The sequence below is a fragment of the Populus nigra genome, chromosome 9 (genome assembly GCF_951802175.1).
Source record: "Populus nigra chromosome 9, ddPopNigr1.1, whole genome shotgun sequence".
Lineage (NCBI taxonomy): Eukaryota > Viridiplantae > Streptophyta > Magnoliopsida > Malpighiales > Salicaceae > Populus > Populus nigra.
The window spans coordinates 1,833,081-1,848,009 of NC_084860.1; the positions used below are offsets into that span (position 1 = coordinate 1,833,081).

Genomic DNA, 14,929 nt, shown 5'->3' on the forward strand with positions numbered 1-14,929 from the left:
TTCAAAACATTTTTCTTTCACCAAAGTGGAGATTCGAGCCACTGTTACGCAAGGTTATTAATTTTATTATATTTTATCCAGAATGATTGTGTATCTTATTCCAGTTTAAAAAACAAAATAAATTTTTCCTCGTTTAGAATCTCGATCCATTTTGTAAGTTCCGCCCAGTTCCATTCAAAACATTTTGGTTTTGTTATGATCAAATAGTGTTTTTTTTAAAAATAATATTATCTAATTTTATAATATTAATTATATCTTTTAATTCAATTGTTGGATTAGACTGAAATTTCACGAGGAATTTATTGGCACACTATTGTATTTCTAGTTAAAATTTTAAGGTAATCAAAATTTACTATTGTATTTCTAGTTAAAATTTTAAGGTAATCGAAATTCAGAAAAGCCTTACGAGATTGTCGATGATCGAATAAAAATACAAAATTAAATCTTGGATTCATTAATGATATTTTTGTAATTTTTTTTAAATTTGTAATTTCTTTCAGAAATATCATTTTATTGTGTTCTTTTTTTAGATTAATTATTTTTTTTAATTTCATGATTTAACAATGAGTTTATTAAGAATTGAACTTTATAATATGTTTTGATTTGCTTTATTCATGATTTCATGATCTAGATCACAAGTTTGAAAGACTAACCTAAGTAGACCCGGGTCGATCCAATATATTGTCATTTTAATATTTTTTTTAAAAATAGTCTTAGATTTTTTTTTATAATCAAATTATATTTTTACCAGTTATTCAGATTGTTTTTGGATCCATTGAATTGATCGAGTCATATTAATTTACTTTTTATTTTTTTACTTGTATTTAAAATTTAAATTATATAATTTCAAATTAATTTATAATTATAACATCATCAAATACTCCAAGCATCGATATCACGCATTTCCCCCCTATCATAATACACACACAGAGAGAATTGCTTAAACGGAATGAAGAAAGCTCTTATTAACAACTCAAAACCCATTATTTCTAGTCCAAAGAACAAAAAAAGTTGAGCCCATTTCTACCGACCGAAATGGTTCTCAAAGGGAAAAAAGAGAAAGAAAAAAAAGCCACGACATTTCACTTGTTTTGAGAAGACATTGACCCCGGTCTATCATCACAGCCCTTCTGTATAAGAAACTCCAGTAGACTTCAACCAAACCCCTCCTTGTATCAACTCAGCCACCGTGAATTTCTTGGCCTCATTAGCACTAGTAATGATGTGATAACCTGGCCAATTCACTCTTTTACTAGTACCAGCACCTGCTCCCTGGTTCAAATACTCACCATAATACAAAGTCTTTAGGGCAAACTCCCCATCCCACGCTGACCACCCAGCTGGATCAATAAGGTCTCCAATATTGGACTGCATTACAACAGTCCTTGAGTACTCCTTCCATGGACGGCCCAAGTATGATTTGAATGAGCTCTTAACAGGCGTAAGATCAGAGCTTGCTATAATGTCACATTTCTGGATTGATGTCCCAGTGTTTTGGTTTGGGTCAGTTCTTCCTTGGGCTGTTACCATGTTCTTTTGTCCACTCATGGGCTTTCGTGGTACAAGCTTGCAGTTTTGGAGCACCACAGCAGCATTGCCGAAGATGAAGTCCACTGTGCCAGTAATATAGCTATCTCTGTAGAATTGCCTGAGGCTGTGGGTATAGAGGGTGTCTTGATAGGCATCAATGCGGCATCGGTTAATCACTGATTGATCAGCTCCGACGCGGAGGGCCACCGCTTGATGCTTCGCTGGGCCAGCGGTGTTTTGGAACCAAATGTCCTGGGCTATGAATCCATCACCAACAGCAGCTGCATTCATAGATCATAAAACTTGGTTGGTTTGACGTCTAATGTGGGCGAGTATTTAATTTGTAAGAAACTAATTATGAAAGGAACAAGCCTTTTAATTCGTAAGCATGCTTGTGAATATTGGTGACCTTAAAAATACATCATATACTTTTTTAGATGAAAATCAAATTGAAAATTACTTTAAAAAATAAATTATACCACAAAAATAAACATCCACTAATTCGAGAAATGAGTGACACAAATAATACAATAATATTGAAACCCATTGAAAAATCAAATCTATTATAACAAAAATTATAAATAATTAATATAATAATGAATTATAATGTAAATATTATCTTCCAATCGGACAATTTTAATCCAAATAAATCATGTTTATTGTAATTTTTAAAAATATTTATCTAAATCATTATTATATTAAAATAAATATTCAATTAATTCCATCAAAATGAGTAAATCTACTCCAAATAATATAGTAATGAATTCACTCCAAAAGTAATTACTTCAAATCATTGAAGAAATCTCATTCACTGATTTATATTAGCCGGCTTGTTGTCCTTCATAACAAAAGAGGGCAAACTTCAAGATATATTTCAATTTTCCCTTTGTCTGTCTTTTCTGTATGGTGGCGTGTTCGAATGTGCCCTCTGATCTACCTAGTTGGGCTCCTAAATGAAATGAGATAATAATTGGAAAAAGAAAACCATCGACATTGATTTTATGATAAGAAAAGGGCTGGATTTGATTTGTAGAAGAAATAAAGAAAAGGAAAGAGGAGTAAGATCTTTACCTACAGTGGCAGAGTTGAATGTTGTAGACCCATCTACAACGTTCAAACTACCAGTAATGATAGTGGAATCCATGCCATCACCAACAAGCATCACGTTCTTCTTTTTCTTTCCCACTTCAACATTCTCCTTATATGTCCCCTTCTTCACATAAATAACATACCTGGTCTTGCCATTATCTGGTGCTGATGCCACAGCCTCTTTCACAGTCTTGTACTTACCACTCCCATCTTTAGCCACTGTAACATCAGCGTTGATGTCCTTTGGCAGAGCAACTAGAAGCTTTCTATCCATACTAGGTAGCCATGATGGAAAATCTTCTTTCAATGGAAAGATGTCATTATTTTCTTTCGAGGGTGAAATTGCAGCTAGTATGGCTAGAGAAGTTCTTGCTCTCAATATCAAGTCATTGAGGTATGGCTCCATTGTGGACCTGGCAGGACCATTTAGCCCATCTAAGCATGTATCATGGTTGGTGAGGACACTGCTAAGCCACGTAAGAGCATTTACATGGGATTTGGATGTAACACTTTCAAGAGCAACTATTGTGTCCTTGATTCTGTACTTGGAGATCTCCATCAGCTCCACACAATCTCCTAGAGCCCCTTGTTCTCTAGCATCATTGATCCGACTGTGAATAACCTTGGCCTTTTCAATAGTATTTTGTATGTGGGGTGTGGATTTTCCTAGCAAGAGCTGAAGTAGACCGACTTGGCTCATTTTAGTGGATGTGTTTGAAGCTATTTGTGAGACCATGGCTAGGCATGATTCTTGGTCATATGCATGGTCACATAAGTTTTGCAATAGGCCAGGAGGGGAAGAGGGGTCAGTTTTTGTGTAATAGCGCATGGTGACTAGTGTGGTTGAGCTTAAGATTGCAACCATGGAGAGAACTAGACATATAGTTTTGGGACGAGAGGTTTTGGGGGTGGCTAATAGAGGAGTATTCATTGTAGCCATGGTAGCAGTGTTTGCTTTCTCCATGGACTTATCCTCTCTTGTATTTATAGTGCTCCATGAATTAAGATACGACAAAGCAAATAGACAACAATAAGAGAATAGTCTCTTTAATTAGTTTGTGTTCATAATGTATTAAAATCGAAGTTGTCGACACCTAAAAGTCACATGTGTGTGTTTTTAGGATAAGTTATAAAAATGCATTGATACATGCAAAAAGAAATTCTACAGTAAAGGCTACTTTTAAACGTATTTTTTTAACCATTGAGATTAAATTAATTACTATTTTAAAATATAAAAAATGAAGATTATTGGGATAAAAGAGAAATTCTTATAAAAATATTTTATCTTTATATTATTGTCTTTATTCTTCTAAATAAACATATTATTCTTCTTCTGTCCTAAAACACTGATTAAAATGCAAACTAAATGGTCTTTTTAAATGATCTTAAAGAAGCATCCTCTATATATACATTTAAAAAAATTAATAAATTCTTCTAAGTTATATTATACCTCCACTCAATACAAAATAATAAATAAATTAAATTATGAATATTAATGAAACTTTCCTTGACACATCCACATCATACCACATATCTATTTAAAAACTCTCTCATCATATCTCAGAATCAAAACTATATTCATATATATCTCACTCTATTTCAGTCTGTTCCAATTATAATTTTTTATTTATTTAAATAGTATAAAAAATATGCTATCATTCTATATATATATCAAATACTTACAAACTAAACAACATTAATAAAATAATTAAGAAGAATAAAAACCGTAAAATAATATAGTATATTCATAGACGACAGGAAGCAATATCTAGGATTAGTTTTCGTTTTCTGTAGTTGGTAAATATCGCTATCATTCCATGTGATTAGTCGTTGCATTCTCAAAGAGTTGCAGTGGTGGAATATTGACTGGTTTAAATTTGAAACCATCAATTTTCTTAGACCACGAAAACTACGAGCACACATAAACTCACTAAAGACTTGAGATATTTCCATTTATATTTCACACCTTTAGATAACATTTTCCAGGCTTTTTAAACATTGAGACTATATCTACATATATTCAAAGAAAAATATCTATAATAATTTAGAATATATGGTTTTAAACTGTAATTTTCATGGTTTGATTTTGTTTAAATTGTAAAAGCCATGGGAGGAATATATTCCTTTAATAGATCAGATCAACCCTTCTTATTTTACTAATTATTTATTTATTTATCTATCTTCGAGGGATTAGCCATACACCTCACATATTTCTAGCCATTCACGTGGAATCACTAAGAGGGAAGTGGGTATTTTCTTATGAATATCGAGGCAATCATGGCAGTTGTTTCATTCATTGGCTAAAACATTAATTTATATATATACGAAAGTTGTTTCATTCATTTCATGGACTTGTCATAATTAGCACATAGTGGATAAAATGATGGAATTCTTTAATCTTTTTCAACGTGCGATACGATTACTTTTTCTACAAAATATGGTTGTGTTTTAAAAATATTTTTAAAAGAATTTAAATTTTTTATTTTAAATTAGTTTTTTATAGTTTTAGATTCTTTTAATATATTGATGTTAAAAATAATTAAAAAAAATTATCTTAATATATTTTTAAATAAAAAACAATTTGAAAACAATAACAAAAATAATCTTTAATATTCTAGAGGCTGCCTGTGACTTATGTACCCTACTTGGAAACTTTTGATTATTTAATTGTTATCACATATTGATTGCAATTTGTTAAAAAGATAAGACAGCCAACAAAGTTATGAAGATAGTGCCAAAACCTACCTCGGTTTTCAACTTTGCGGAAAATATTGTTTTTGTGCAGGATCATCGTTTTCTTCATCCACTTGCTTAGGAGTTTCCAAGTTTCTCATTCAAGTTTCAACAAAATCTGAATTTGTAGCAGCCCGAGGATAAAGAAAGTTGCGATATAATTGCTTATCTTTATAATTTAGTACTGAGATAAAGCTAGCTCATTAATGGCATTCCACCTACTCCTTGCCCCTCTTCGTTGACTAGAATACAAAGATATAAGACCTGGCGTGTAAAACCCAGTATGAACATCAGATCAAAGGTTGTAAGATACTGATGAGTAGTGTTGTAATAAATTCTTTAGTCGAGAAAATTAGTCATTGTTATGTAGCTAAACAGAAAAATAATTTGTTGCCGTAGAGGTTGATGATGATATCAATGACATCACGTTAATATCAGCATTAACACAAACGTGATTAATTAGCTGTTTCAGGTTATAGTCAGGGCACAATTTTACGTCGAGAGGCGCAAAATGAAAAATAAAATAAAATGAATACACAGTTTTTTTTCCACATGTTTTTAAATTAATTTTAATTTTAATTTTAATTTTAATTTTAATTTTAATGAGCTGTCGACACTGTAAAACATGACATTGATTATTATTCTTCTTGGAGCTTCTTTAATCCCTTGGAGAACTGCAAAGAACAATGGTCTCCTGGAAAGTAGAAACAGGTGAGGGAGGAGAGGTTGCAATTTCCATGCATGGCTGTGGAGAAAAAGAAAAAGAAAAAGAAAAAGGAAAGAAAGACAAAAGGAAGGAGGCACGTTCAGTGCCCATGTTGCTGCTGCTCCACTCGTTAGAAAATGAGAGTCGAGATCAATGGCAGTAATTTGGGAACAAAAGGAAAGATGAGCTCTCAGCCATGGGAAAGTTTTGCAAAATTAATTAAAATTACGCAGTGTTGACGAGAGAGAGGAGAACACAGCAACGAAAAGCAATTGTACCTGAGGTTGGTCCTCAGTGAGTGGAATCCACGTGAAAAAAAAATATTAGTATTAACCAAACATAATTAAAACAATTTTTGATTCCAATTGCAGACGCAGCAGCAGAACCAAACACCCCTGGCCGGGGGTGTTTTTATTTTTTAACAGGCACATAAATATCTTTTAAAAGATCACTTGAGGCACAAATGTTTTTGTTTTACTTTTTTTTAAATAATGGTATTACTAAAATAACCTTTTAAAAAAAAACTTTTTGTGCAAGGGCTATGTTGTAATTTTCTTTTTACATGAACATTAAAAATACTTGAATATCTTTAAGGATCAAATTTTTTATTTTGCCCCTCAAACTCGTTTATTTTTTTATATATATATTTTACATTTGCTTGTGTTACCTGAACTATCATTGACTTATTTTTTTTATTCTAATTTTGGTTTTTATTTTAGTTAATATAATTTTTTATTGTGTTTTTTTTTCAAATAGTTTGAAGGGATAATGAAAATTTTTTATTAATGTATAATGAAATATTTTTTATTAATGTACATGAATTATTCATTTCGTTATGTAATCATAATTATAAAACAACAATGTTTTTTCATTATATATATGTTTGTTTAGGTAATTTTATAATTAAACCTCATACAAAAAATATATTAATCAAATATAAGAACTGTTTTTTTTCAACCACAATTTCAACCGCAGTTTTAATTAAGCACATCAAACTTTAAAACGAACCTAACAAAAAACACTTTTTATTAAACTATTTTTTTAAACTATAACCACAAAAGTAATTACAATACCAAACAGACACTGAGAATCTAATAACATCGGTGTTGGTATAGTAAAAAATTGATTATCTAAAAATTAAAGGTTAACGATGTCGGGTAATTGATATTGGCATATCTTTAATTAATTATTTTTAATTAAGTAAAAATTTATTTAAATTAAAAAAAATGAAACTCATGTTTTATATTGAACTTTTTAGAATATTTATGTAAACATAAATGTATGCATGTATATTTTGTATTACTCTATAATTTTAATGTGATGGTTGATATGATTGTGATCCGAGATGATTAGATCAATTTCTTGAAAGATTTTTAAAAATATAATAGGATTAAGATGTTTTAAATATAAAGAAATATTTGTCTAGATTTACTTAGTTTTTCTTGAATTCAAGGCTAATGAAAGATTTATATCATTAAAAATTTACAAGGTGTTATATATGGTGAGCCTGAGTTATAGGTTATGCTAGTTAACTTGTGAGTTAATGGGTAAATTTAGGTTTATTTTTTTTGTCCAAAACAAAATTGTTTTAGATAGATTAAAAAAAATTAAAACAATATTTTAGAATAATTTTTTTTAAAAATAGAACGAGTGTCATCTAAGTCTAAACCCAGTCAACTTCTTAAATAGTTCAAGATCAAACCTAGCCTAAGACAAGTCTCGGATCAAATAATCACCAAGTTGATTAAATAAACTGAGTTTAATAATTATGAATATAGAGCTAAAGGTAATTGTTATGTTTTTGAATTATATAGTTAATTATAATGCTAAAAAAATATTTTTAAGAATAATTTTTTTTATTCAATTATTAGTCTATTCTTGAGTGAGCATCAATCAAAATTAAGTCTTTTATTCGAATAATTTTGAAGGTATACATATATATCTTTCACATTCACATTGATCGTGCATTCAAATAAGTATTAATAAAAAAATTTGAGTGTTGGTTCCAAAATCTTAACCAAAAATTCATGAAAAGAAATAAAACCTTTTTAACCATAATACTAACTCTATGATGTTTTTGTTTTATTTTTATTAAGAATTATGGTATTAACGATTTAGAACCATGATAGGACGACGGTATAGAAGTAAAATAGCTACATCAAGTTAAAGGCTTCCATTTTAGCTATTATGATCAAAAGAAGAAAAAAATTAATATTTTTCTTGCCCCTTTTTTACTTGTTTGCTTTAACATCCTTAAGCCCTTGTACACATATAGTTTTAGATAAGCGATGGCTATAACAACAGTTTTGTCAATTTATTATTATTATTATTAATGTAGGTGTTTAGATTAGATTACATGTATCTTGATTAATTTTACAAGTTTTTAAATTAATGACCATATAAATTTTCAATGACCTTAAAATTTATGAGATTCGAACTAGTAAACTAACCGGATGAGTTAACTTATATGTATAATTACAGTTGTGTTCCTTTTTGTTCTTTTTTCACGTGTTACAGCCGACAAAGTCTTCTTTTTATAAAGAATCTTTGGTTGTTTTGAATTATTAGATCTAGGGAAAAAAATTATAATTTATAATAAAGACTAAACAAAACCCACTTCAGTTTTCATGTAATCTATATTTTATGAGAACACGTGATTATATATATTCAGAGGACGTTCTTCTTTTGGCGCAAATCATCATTTCCAAATGCTTTAGATCTAGGTTTCAAGTGGTCAATATTTTATGAGAAATTAACGTTGTTTAAAAGATACTTGTTAAATCCAGCATGAGCCTGGTTTAATAACATGTTAATCCAAGAAATTTAGAACTCGAAACTTAACTGTGGTTAAGTTTATAATTAAAATTAATAAAATATTTATCAAGTAAAACCTAATTGATCTGAATCAGATTTGGTATGATTTGGTTGATATAATTATTAATCATAATCTCTAAGCAAGATTGTGGGCAAGAAAACAAAAAAAAAACAACTTTATTTAAGAAAAAAAATCATTAACTTGGTGACAACTATGATATGATTTAAAGAGAATTAATAAAGTCATTGAAATGATATTTACACAAGTGACAGAAGGAGGGCAAGAATAGGGGCATGCGGCATCACCGATTGCGTAATATCCATTGTTCATGGTCTTTTCCAACAAAATAACATTGCAAATTCTCCATAGGAACAAAATTTAACTAAGAAACAAAAATCAATATAAAACATCTCAAGGAGAGCTTGCAATGTGATTGATAAGATTTAAAAGGATAAGGTTGAAAAAAATTTCACAAAAAAACTACAAACATCTCATATAAAACATAAGTCGAGTTTCAGCAAGATAAGATAACATCTCATATAAAACATGAGTTGAGTTTCAGCAAGATAAGATAAGATGAGAGTTGATTGAATATGATTTAATTAAAAGTTTAATCTAAAATTTTTAATTTTTTTTTTTAAATTTAAAAATGATATTATTTATATTTTTTTTATAAAATATAAAAAGTTAAATTAATTCAAGATAGTTTATTTCTCATCTAATCTATCTAATCCATGACACAATACTTTCCCCGGATCGACCCACAGTAAGTTTTAAAAACTATGGTTTTAGCTTTCTCTCGGGTGTTTTTTTTTTTTTTTTTTTCACCCTCCTTATAGGCTGAGTGATTAGTCTCTGTAATGTAATTGGATTTGGGGCTTGTTTCTCCTACTAGGCCAATCCGCTTTGTTGAGAGAAAATGGGCTTCTTTCATTATCCTGGAATTCAAAAGGTGGAGGGGAGCTTAGCCATAGGTAAGCAATTGAGCAATGAACTGGACTTGGTCGTGGCTTGTAGCCCAATAACTTAATTCTTAATTAATAAGGTTTAAATTTTTTGTATCATGATTAATGAGAAACAATAAATTTCTATCAGAAGCAAACCCAAACTTAAAAAAAATTAAAAAAAATTAAAATTCTATCTGAAGATTCAGAACCATGATACAATAGCTAACAACATCCTGATTTCAACCATTAGATCTACCATAATAATTCATTTTTTTTTGTTTTAATTCATTTTTATATCTATAAAATCATTTGAAAAGGGGATTTCGTCCCTATTAATGTATATTTTGATTGATTTATAAGTTAATTCGAAGGTACATTATAGTAATCAATCACTTGAACCATGAAGATACAAAATATTATTCCATCAATCAATATTAAGGTTACAAGTGCAACATGTGAACAGAAAAGTGAAAAAAATCAACCATAATTTAGCCGGAAAAAGTCATTTTGCACGAAGAAGCGTCCATCTTGTGTTGGAATCAAGTGAAACATCTGCAACAACATCAAAGAAATTTGAGTTTAACCTCAATATTCTCCAAGTTCTTTTGCATGTATTCTACTAATGTTCATACCTGGCTAAATCTCAAGTGATGCTCCTCTCCAGGCAACTGGAGGCTGCCGCTGACAAACACGACGATGCCCCCTCCATAAGCTGAGGGCTGTGAATCAATGGTGCTAATTATATGTTTGCAGTTACCAAATGGCAAGTTGTTTAGCTTACAGGAGATATCCTCAACGCCAACTATCTTCTGACCCTCAAATGTCAGCATGGAGGTTGGCTGGTAAAGAGAAGCAAGAGAGGGTCGATCATTGTCGAAAAGGTTGTAGTAATGATCCACAAATGCCTTCCCCACCACTTCAACCTGTTCTTGGACATGGCATCTCTCCATCTCCGTATTGAAGTGATTCCCTTCTCCGCCACCACCAGGCCATGGCATTTATATAAGCAAACGAATATGCTGCGAAGAGCTTTGGCCTAAAAAGGGGGAAAAGGAAGAGAACTTGATATTGCTTTGTCTCGTAAATAGACACCAGAAGACTATTACACCCTTGTTATGGCATCTGATTCAGCGAAAAGGAGGGTGTTATGGTAATTGGGAACAATCTGAACCGCTGTATTCCTACGCAAAGTTGCATGGGGTTTGAAATGGAGAAAAGGATCGATGTTGGAGCAAGTAATGCTTGGCATCCACAATAACTTTCAAGCTTTTCTGCCGTCCAAATTACCCTTTTGTGTCATATAGTAGGACCTCTTCCTTCTTTTCAAATGTGTGCTTGTTGGCTTTTAGGTTTCCAATCATTCTCTGCAATCAGCTTAAATTGGGTACAAACTAACACAACTTATAGGTTCTGGAAGAAAAATATACATTTCGATGCGTGAAAAGTTTCGAAAGCCCTGTTGGCCTCTGATGAAAAAGGGCCAAGTATCCAACTAGATTTTAGCAGCTCAGAGGAAGCATCAGGGCAAGGCTTTTGAGCTGTGTTAGCATTCATCGCATACTGGCACCATGGCTTTCTAGGCATGGGGAAAGAACTTGACAAGTGAGAAGAACATACGGATCCTCTCTCCACTTGTATTTGCATTCCAAAGCTACAATAGCTATAACCCTCGAGTAATTTACAGTTTTGAGCATAAAAAGCACACATCGCTTTCTTTCTGCTTCATCTAAAGCAAACATTCTCTAATCACATCATACTTGTCAACTAAAACAACATGCTCTGAAGAGAATCATTGAGAAATAAAATCGAGAGGAACACCTGAGAGAACATAAGAATTCAAGGAATCCAAAAGTTTTCAAGGAACTCAAAAAAGAGATGGTAACATTTGAAAGCATGGTTTTCCAACTTGATTCATTAAGTTCACAGTTCAAGCTTATATTATCAGAGACAAAGGATACACAGTATCCCTATAGTTTTGATTATAAGAAGTCAACAGCAACTTCTAGTCCAATGACCAGGTGTGATCAATAGCTATTAGAGGTGTTCAAAATAACCGATTAACTGAGAAAACTGAAGAAAAATTAACCAAAAAAACCAAACCAAAATAAAAAACCGATTAAACTGATTTTCAAAACCATAAATTTTAACAAGTTCGGTTCAATTTTGGTTTTGAACAAAAAACCGGCCCAAACCGAACCAGACCCACTAAACAATTAACAAAATTTTTTGGTATAAATAATTAGCTAACCCTAACAATTAACATCACATTCCTACCTCACACAAAAACCGCCTCCTTCCCCTCTCAATTAATTCTCAATCTTCCTTTCCCCGTTTCTTAACATAGATAAGCAACTGCATATATACAAAAAATAATGGGAGAGCCATAAAAGAGATCAAGCTGAATTAATTCTCAATCTTCCTTTCCTTGTTTCTTGACATAGATAAGCAACTATATACATATAAAAAATAGTGGGTCAACCATAAAAGAGATCAAATGCCCTTTGCGTATCAATCTCCTTTTGCTTTTACTGTTTACCGTTTGCAAGATTAGCAATGAATATTTAAAGGTTTGAAGTCATCTTTATCTCAAGTAACTGGAAACTTGGCACATATTTGATCAATTCCACTAAAAGATTAAAATAGTTTCTGTTTTCTAGCCATATGAGACAATGATTTTCCACATGGAGGATACTGATAGCTTGTCCAGGTCTTTCTTATAGATTTCGATGACAGATTGAGATTTGGTTGCTAAGGTTTGGAGGATACTGATAGCTTGTCTAGGTCTTTCTTGTAGATTTCGATGTCAGATTGAGATTTGATTGCTAAGGTTTGGATGAGACAGCCAAAGGACCAGGTGGAGTTTTGGGTTGGTGGGTCAGGGTTCAGGTTTTCAGAGCTGGGAGGAGGGGATTTGGGGGAGTCTAGATGATGGGATTAGGTTTCCCGGTTTTTTGCCAAAAAAATCGGATCTAACTGAACCGGATTGGTTCGGTTTGAACCGGTGTTCGGTCTAGTTCGGTTAATATTTCACAAAATTAATGTAATTCAGTTCAGTTGGTTTTTTGAGTCTAAACCGAACCGAACCGAACCGTGAACACCCCTAGCAGCCACAGGCTTGAGTAGAAAGTTGACTTCCAAAGAATGAAATGAAAAATTCTATACTATGAGCATGAAGACATACCAGTTCTCCAAAAACTAGGACAGAAAACGCAAATGAGAAACATGTACACTACCTGCTCAACCATGAGCCTTTCCTGCCACACGGCTGAGCCATTCTTTTTTGCCCTAAATCACATACAATCCCCAAATTCCCTCAGCCTGTTATTCAGCTTACTATCAAGCAACTATTCTGAATCAAGCTGGATACGACAAATGAACTATAACTTCTCAAGCTCCTTATTTACAGACAAAAAGTAGAAAGAGCAAACATAAACCACAGTTGAGATCCAAAGACAGGCTTCTGCATCTAAGTTGAATAGAAAACTTCTAATAGTGTGGAATAGACAAATTTAAATCATATTATAAACTATCAGCAAAGACTAGAGACGAATTCAGGCACGCCCAAACCTCAGCAAGCAGCTCTTAACACCCAATATTGGATCTAAGAGCTGCACACGCATGTCCCAATAGGACGCCTTAGTTATACTTTTGGGAATTAAGCATAAATGTCATTTAGAAAACAGAAAGCGACTATAATTTCAACAACTCAAAGTCCCAAAACATATAGAGCTAAAAATTTCTTTCAATGAATAATACGCTTGGCCCCATGGCAAGTATTTACCACTCTTACACAAAAATAACAGCATCTGTAATTTTAGAAATCAACAATAGACAACAAGGGTTTCCATGAATTCTATTCCAAGACAAATGTACGCATTAAACATGGATATTTAGCATCAATTTGGAAACAGTTCAATTGAAGAGAATTTACGTAGGAATGATGCATCCAACACCCTTAATAACATAGCTTGATTTCAAATTCAAGCCTTTCAACAAAGCAAGCTGACAATATCATTTAGAGGATAAATTTTTTTCCACAAAGTTAGAACAACAGGAATGAATGAGAAACATGCAGATAACCTACTCCATTTTTTCAGCTCAAGGCACATACATAGAACACTCCCTGACACCCATTAGCCCATGCAGATAGCCTACTCCATTTTCAGTTCTAAGCATACCAGAATCCCATTAAAGCATAAGCTAATCAAAATTCCAATCACTGTAACAAAATCCATTAGCACACAGCTATATTGTGCAAAAAAACATTAATCGGTGCTTATATTCATCTATAGGTGAACTAATACATCAACACTTCAACAGCAATTTAGTTTAACAATAACATCATAGCCCTTTAGCTCTCCAACTCAAGCTTGACCTTACTCTTCACCCTTATACCTTTGTGTGAAAAACATTTAGGAACAAAACTTAAAGAATCAGACTTTAAACTTTTACCTCTAGAAGAATCAAGCATGGCTATTCCAACAATTGACACGGTATGTGTTTGAACCAGAGAATCTAAGCAACAAGTTTTTTTTTTTTTGATAAACTTCATAATCTCACCCGAGCTCTAAAGTACAGTATGAATTCAATTTCCCAAACTTCTTATGTGTCATTCTAGGAAATGCAAAAGACAGACCACGCTCAGGAAACAAAAACAGGCTTGTTTCTCTAAGATGCATAGATATATTCAAATGTACCATTCTAGGAAATCCAAAAGACAAATGACACTCAAGAAACTAAAGCAGAGCTATGTATTTAAGTTGCATAGAAACCTTCAAATCCTATAGTCAACTATCAACTAGCCAAAGCTAGTGTCCCTAAATGCATCTAACTCCAAAAGTTAAAATTCAAGATTGTGCATGCATGATGCAAAAGGACACTGAAGATATAGTTAAAGGAATTAAGCATAGAGCAATTTAAAATACAAAAGAAAATGACTATCATTCAATGTCAACTAATCATAAACCAAAATTATAGGGGCAAGTCAAAATATTTGACAATGAAGTGCCTGGAATTCTCCTTGAATACAACATTTCACACCTATGTCAAATTGCTAGTCATCCATGTGAGAATAGCGTCTTTAGTTTTTGGCAGTCATGGTCAGACAGC

At 32.1% G+C, this 14,929-nt stretch overlaps 2 protein-coding genes across 2 annotated transcripts; both read right to left on the minus strand.

The window, feature by feature from the left end:
- Window positions 1-940: 940 nt before the first annotated feature.
- On the minus strand, window positions 941-3,598 carry LOC133703700 (pectinesterase). Its single transcript, XM_062128306.1, has 2 exons — window positions 2,602-3,598; window positions 941-1,811 (listed from the first exon to the last, which is right to left on the minus strand). The coding sequence occupies exons 1-2, from the start codon at window positions 3,581-3,583 to the stop codon at window positions 1,120-1,122; spliced, it is 1,674 nt and encodes a 557-aa protein (XP_061984290.1). The 5' UTR covers window positions 3,584-3,598; the 3' UTR covers window positions 941-1,119.
- Window positions 3,599-10,213: 6,615 nt separating this feature from the next.
- LOC133703515 (nuclear transport factor 2B) lies at window positions 10,214-10,833 on the minus strand. The gene is made up of 2 exons (XM_062128094.1): window positions 10,453-10,833; window positions 10,214-10,372 (listed from the first exon to the last, which is right to left on the minus strand). Exons 1-2 carry the CDS (start codon window positions 10,816-10,818, stop codon window positions 10,298-10,300), a joined length of 441 nt encoding a protein of 146 aa, XP_061984078.1. The 5' UTR covers window positions 10,819-10,833; the 3' UTR covers window positions 10,214-10,297.
- Between the last annotated feature and the right edge of the window lie 4,096 nt (window positions 10,834-14,929).

Bases quoted from the DNA above. Each gene is read 5' to 3' on its own strand.
- LOC133703700 (XM_062128306.1), bottom strand. From the start codon at position 3,583: ATGGAGAAAGCAAACACTGCTACCATGGCTACAATGAATACTCCTCTA. The intron at 1,812-2,601 runs GTAAAGATCTTA...CTATGAATGCAG, and splicing joins ATTCAACTCTGCCACTGTAG to CTGCTGTTGGTGATGGATTC.
- LOC133703515 (XM_062128094.1), bottom strand. From the start codon at position 10,818: ATGCCATGGCCTGGTGGTGGCGGAGAAGGGAATCACTTCAATACGGAG. The intron at 10,373-10,452 runs GTATGAACATTA...ATGTTGTTGCAG, and splicing joins ATCACTTGAGATTTAGCCAG to ATGTTTCACTTGATTCCAAC.